Source organism: Sparus aurata, chromosome 1 (genome assembly GCF_900880675.1).
Source record: "Sparus aurata chromosome 1, fSpaAur1.1, whole genome shotgun sequence".
NCBI lineage: Eukaryota > Metazoa > Chordata > Actinopteri > Spariformes > Sparidae > Sparus > Sparus aurata.
The window spans coordinates 40,616,694-40,622,693 of record NC_044187.1 but is presented as its reverse complement, the minus strand read 5'-3'; the positions used below and the strand labels follow the sequence as shown (position 1 = coordinate 40,622,693).

The following is a 6,000-nucleotide window of genomic DNA, read 5'->3' as shown; positions in this document are numbered from 1 at the left end:
TGCGTACACACATTTTTCATTTTGATTTTAAGTTTAATCATTTATTCATTCTGCTGCCAGTAGCTCATAATAATAAATCACATTTATGTTTATTTTTTCTTTGATTCAACTTCTAGTACCACTACATAGATGACAGCATAAGTTCTGAGATGTCTCTATTGGACATTATTTGAACTGCACTGATTCAAGAAAACTGATAGTGGTAAAACAAAGAGTGCTCCTTTTATACTCTGAACTTCCTCTGTAATGATTCTAGATACTCTTCAGAATACATCTGACCTTCAACAACCGAGCCGTTAGAGGAAGATCACACATTGTTGCAATCTTAAAAGTCATTTTATTGCAAAGGGCCACAGTCACAAAACATATGCTTATACACAACATTCAATGAAGATTTTATCATTTAACTCTGTTATGAATAAACAATAGAACAACTTTATTCAGAGACACACAACAAATTTGACTTAAAACAAAAAAAAAAACATCCAAGCTGATCCATCCCATATGTTTAGTATGTGTTTTAACAACCAAACGGGTCCTTGGAGCAGATGAAGCGATAAGAGTTGCTGCACCGGGTGTTACCCCATCCATCTAAAAGAAAAAGACAAAATAGCAACACTAAGTTTTAATTTACGATTTGAGCTGACAGATGAGTCACCATATTGTTCACTGGTACAGAAAATTATGTAAATCAGCAGTAAGACCAATAAAAGTGTCCCTGAAAAACAAGTCACATTCACAGTTCTGGGGATTGACTTTTATCAAGACATACAGAAGACATATCCACTCTCTGAGTTACCGCATGGTGTAAACAGCCTTACGGGGACTGAAATGTATTCAAATAACACTATCACTTTTGACAAAAAAAAAAATTGATTATGTATGATGTTGCCTTCATGAGCCAGGCAGACAGCTGTGTAGCAAATGGATCTGAACTAACACATTAGCTGAGGATATCACGTTTTCTTCATGTCATTTTCCTGAGAGGAAACAAAGGTGAAATCAGATTAAAGTGAAGCTGATGGAGCTCCCCAGACAAAGCTAACAGATGGACTTACTGGTGGAGCGTAAGTGGATGCAAGGGTAGCTGCTGGAGGAAGAAGATAAGTACCAATTGGTGTAATAGAAACCTTCACGGTCAATCCACATCCACTGGCCCTGAGAGACAAAGAGCATGAGTGCAAGGAAGTGTGGCTCTCATGTGTGAGTCTAGAGTCCTTTGGACCAGGTCCTAGTCTTGAGGTAGTATTTCTTCATAAATTCACACCTGCAGGTTGAAGCCTCCCAGCCATGCGATGCTCTGACCGGCTGTCTGTGTGATCTGCTGGAGGAAGCTGTACTCTCTGGGGTTGGTGACTGAGGCCAGGTGGGCACCCAGGATGTTGCAGTGCTCCTGTTGGACACAGGAAATGACATAAACAAAACCTAGTTTTACATCCATAAAGATCACTCTGTGAAATGACTCGAGCTTCTATGTGAACGTTAAGTTCATCTTTTTGGACTGATGGTGACTGACCTACTACCAGAAACCATCACCATCCAGAGGCTTTATGTTGCAGAACATGTTCATTTATCATTTGTGCTGATGGTAAGTTTGAAAACAGCCTGACTGAATGAATATCATGAGTCTATCAGATGCTATTATAGCTATTTTATACCTCACTATAACTATACCAAAGTGAAGTGAAGACTTACCTCAGCACTGTACCAGGTCATGGGAGTATTGACGAACATGAAGCAGCGAGAGCCATGGCTGAACCAGCCATCTGGACAGAAGTTAAAACGAGCTACAGAGAGACAGCATAAAGAGAGCATTGACCTTACTTCAGCAGAACACTTTGAGGGAAATACACATTACAGATCCTGTCTGCAGTGGCTCTGATACACTTTAGAGAACAGTTAGCAGTAGGGCCTAACAAGGGAGGTTGGTGTCAATAACAAAACTTAAAACAGCTTAAATCGTTACTGTGAGCAGACTTTTTCTTCATTTACTTAAACTTGTTTTTATAACACAAAATATGGAAGAGCTGGGGAGTAACAGAATACACTGTTATAAGTGATGTGTGTTCTCTCTACCGTCTTTGTTATCAGGGACAGACTCTTCCTGCACGAGCACTTCATCTCCCATCATCGTTATCTTGTCCTCCATCTCTGAAACATCACCAGTTTCATCAGAACTTTGTGTAGTTGTCAGTATTTGACTTTACAGTAAGTCACAGCCACAAAAAGTCAACAGTGTCTGGCTACTATCTTATTAACATCATACCGACAATTAAAACCAGTCTAAGAGTCTGCGGCCATGCTACCAGTTTTGATATTTGTTTGATGTCTGAGAACAATGGCAATGCTAACATTTTAAGTTTAGCAGGTAGATTTAACATGTTTGTCCTTTTAGTTGAGAATGTTACAGAATCATGCTAACATTAGCTAATTAATATGAACAACGTACAGCTGAGACTGAAGGAAATGTCATTAGTTTTCAAATTGCAGGTCAAACAACAATCACTGTTGCCCTCTTCTCACAATAAGGCTTCACTTTCAGCTTTACCCCATGCCATAATTTGAAATTTAAATTCAAATTGTGATGATTATTTTTTTCTTTCAGCATGCAGAAGGCACTTTGTACATAAAAAAAACCTTTGGCTTGAGAGAACAGGTATCAAATGTCCATCCTCTCAGCAGACTGCTCAGCAGAATCAGCTTAATCTGGTTGCCAGAATCTCTCCTATATGGTGCTGCACGGGTACTCTTATACACAAGATTTACTGCACTGAGCTGTAGCTCTGTGTTCTAACACAACTGTTATATTCTGGAGGGGATGATCTTTGATTACCCGGACTGACTGTTCATCACAACAAAAAACAAGAGAACAGTCCTAAATGTCCTTTATCAATTCATTAGTATTTTCTATTTAAAAAGCTGCTTGTATCATTCTTTATTGTCCCGCTCTGTCCACCCACACTGCTGTCTAACACGCATTAAGAGGACACTAACCAGGTGGACCAGCCTTCTGTTCCTTCGGAGCCTCTACTGCTGCTTCTGTGGATGAACCACACGAATGTTGGTGTCACATAGTAACAGTGTGTGTGTGTGTGTGTGTGTGTGTGTGTGTGTATATTAAAGCAAATAGCTTCAATACACCGACCTGAAGCCTTTTCTTTGTCTTCAGCTGGAGCTGTAGAGAAAAACACAACACTGTCAATACTGGTAGAGTGTGTGTGTGTGTGTGTGTGTGCGTGTGTGTGTGTGTGTGTGTGTCTGACCTGCAGATGCAGCCCAGAGCAGAATGGAGAGGACCAGGACAGTCTTCATGCTGATGTTCACAGGTTGTTCTATGTGGAGGAAAAGAACAGTGAGCAGAGAGAGAGCAGAACCATGAGCTCCACTGCAGACCTGACCCAGACCCTTAATTACGCATGTACGCATTGCTGCTCTCCTGGTACGCATTTTATTGCATCTCGCAGTTTGCTGGTTTCAGTTTCTATGCAAATTCAATCTATGAAGCTGATTCTGCCGCTGAGCCACAACAATCTGTGTGTAAGTGAAGTGAAAAAGCTTTTGGCCAATCAGAGCGCTGCATTTTAACACCCTCGCCCATCTGCACATCCTACCAAACGCTCCGCGCATTCAATTCAATTCAGTGCTTCAAGCAAGCCAGGCTGGCAGGATAACTGATCCCTCTTCGGCAGCTCGCTGTCACTGACAATGCAAACAGCATTGAAAAGGTAAAATTAAGACGTTGAGTTTGCCCGACAGTGTTGTTAACCACTCGTTAAAGTTACTGTTCATCGATGTTGTGTGTGTGTTGCAAATAGTAGGCTAACCATCACGTTTCCCCGAATCCATTAGTGCTACAGACATAACTGTAGGCTTGTGTGCCATGGCAGTGGAACAACTCAAAAAAAGGTTCGGAAACCTCAAAGATTTCTTGACAGCTATCGGGGAGATGGCCTTGCCTCCACATGTCCGGGCTACCTTATCACGCATTCTGCACCTTGTGCATGACAGACATTAACATCAGTCACCAAGCGGCAACAGGTAACGAGCACAGTCCCACACACATACTCCCCGGCCCCCAAAACGTAATGATATTATGGAGGGGGCAGTTAGAAAAGTGGTGAAATGTCTAGAGATCCAGCAAGTTTTGGACAGGCTAGGTGCTGATTAACATAAGATAAATACATAGAATAATTACCAAACAGGATTTAGTTTACAGTTGGGCTATTTTTTCATGCAAAATGATTTTGTGAACATTACATATGACCATGACATCATAACAGGGAGTCCAGCTGTGACAAGCTATTGTAGCTCAAGTTAATGATGCATAGCATAGGCCTATTGGCTAGGCCAAAGTGATGGCAACTGACACAATAACAGCCTTTTAAAAGCCTATCTGAAATTATCTATAATTGTGTCTCTGCCAGGCTTAAATATTGTGCTTTTGTAGTAGTTGCTTTAGGCCTATTTAAAGTTGGTGCTTTGAGAGTAAATCATTACTTAGACTACTTCATTTCATTCAGTAATCAGAAGAAGGCTATGTGCTAACCTGGTTTGACTCACATCTTTAACATAGAAGTACTTCGGCCTATTTATTGTATGTTATATTTTGTATTATATATATATTATATTGCATATACATATATATCATATCATATCATAAAATGTCATCAAGGTTGGCAGCTCTGTCCACTGACTGAAAAGAAACACAGCAGGTGTCTTACCTGTCAGGTAAATGAGTGTTGATGATGAAGTTTGGGTATTAGTTGAGTGATGCAGTGATGACAGGTGGCTGCCCTACTCTTTATATACACACACCTGAACCACACATAGTCACGTTCATGTTGGCGTGTGGTGTGCAAAACGTGCAGATGTCTGTCAGTGACTCAGTCCTTTGTGTGGGAAACGTGCATATAAAACCATTAACCTGAACTCTGATCTGTTTCCAGATTGCACATACCACTTCCTTGTTGTTGTTGTTTCAGATCAGGTTAATGATTTAAATCACTGATACTGATACTGGGCTTGATAAGCAGTATAAACTTCAGTGAACCCATCACCACTGAAGACTGTTTGGCAGTATGTCTCATGTAAAATTCTGTTTTTTGTATGTAATTTGCATCTTAATATAATGTTACATAGCATTGAATAAGTTATTATTATTCACTGAAAACAGCTGCTGGATGTTGCTGGAAACAAGTTTGATGAGAGCTGAGAGACTGAAACAAACCAAAACACTTATCTGAAAAAGGCTAAAACATGGATTCTCACTACAATCAGCTGGGTTTTATCATCACTTGATCTTTGAATCAGGGCAGAGTTTATATTTCCAGGCCCCAATACATACAATACTTGTTAGTAAGATACAGTCCTTGTTGATTTGGGTCTTTTCATAATATAAGAAAAACACAGACAAAGGTATTTCGAGTCTGGGGGTAAAGCCGGGAAACTCTTAGTGCATTATGTTAAGCAACAGGAATCCAGGGCTATGTTAACTGCTGTTCAGTCTCAAGGAGGGGGTCTTGTGACAAAATCAAGTCAATCATAAATGAGGTGTTATTTTTACAAGGAACTGTACACCTCCACATCATCACACCAAAAGGAGGACATTCTTTTATTGTTGGTAGGGTTAGACCTCCCGGCTTTGAATATAGATCATCGTGAGATGCTTGATGCTACAATCATGGCCGAAGAAATAAAGGAAGTCATTTGTTATTGTATATTTACAATCAACCCCTTTCTAAGCTTCTCCTCTGGTCTGTGGGACAACTCCAAACTCCTTATTAGTAAATCACCACCTGTATGGAGGGAGTGGGTGATTAAAGGGGTACATACTCTGGGTGATCTTTATAAACATGGTGTCCTTAAAGTGAAACTCTCGCCAAAAAGCAACAGAGGCTTTATTTGTGATTGAATACGAGTCAAACCTTCGTGTAAATGCATAATTACGACGAAAGAGGCACTTTTAAGATTGACCATAGTTTCAAGAGTGCAAGTGTGACC

General features: G+C 40.2%; 1 protein-coding gene across 2 annotated transcripts; it reads right to left on the bottom strand.

The window, feature by feature from the left end:
* Positions 1-314: 314 nt before the first annotated feature.
* LOC115588436 (ladderlectin-like) lies at positions 315-4,818 on the bottom strand. Of its 2 annotated transcripts, XM_030429089.1 has the most exons (9): positions 4,722-4,818; positions 3,264-3,332; positions 3,146-3,175; positions 2,995-3,039; positions 2,077-2,151; positions 1,696-1,787; positions 1,268-1,393; positions 1,059-1,158; positions 315-591 (listed from the first exon to the last, which is right to left on the bottom strand). In XM_030429089.1, the coding sequence occupies exons 2-9, from the start codon at positions 3,310-3,312 to the stop codon at positions 521-523; spliced, it is 588 nt and encodes a 195-aa protein (XP_030284949.1). In that variant the 5' UTR covers positions 3,313-3,332; positions 4,722-4,818; the 3' UTR covers positions 315-520. The 2 variants fall into 2 exon arrangements, with proteins under 2 accessions (XP_030284949.1, XP_030285025.1); XM_030429165.1 differs by lacking the exon at positions 2,077-2,151 and having other exon boundaries at positions 4,722-4,788.
* Positions 4,819-6,000: the final 1,182 nt, after the last annotated feature.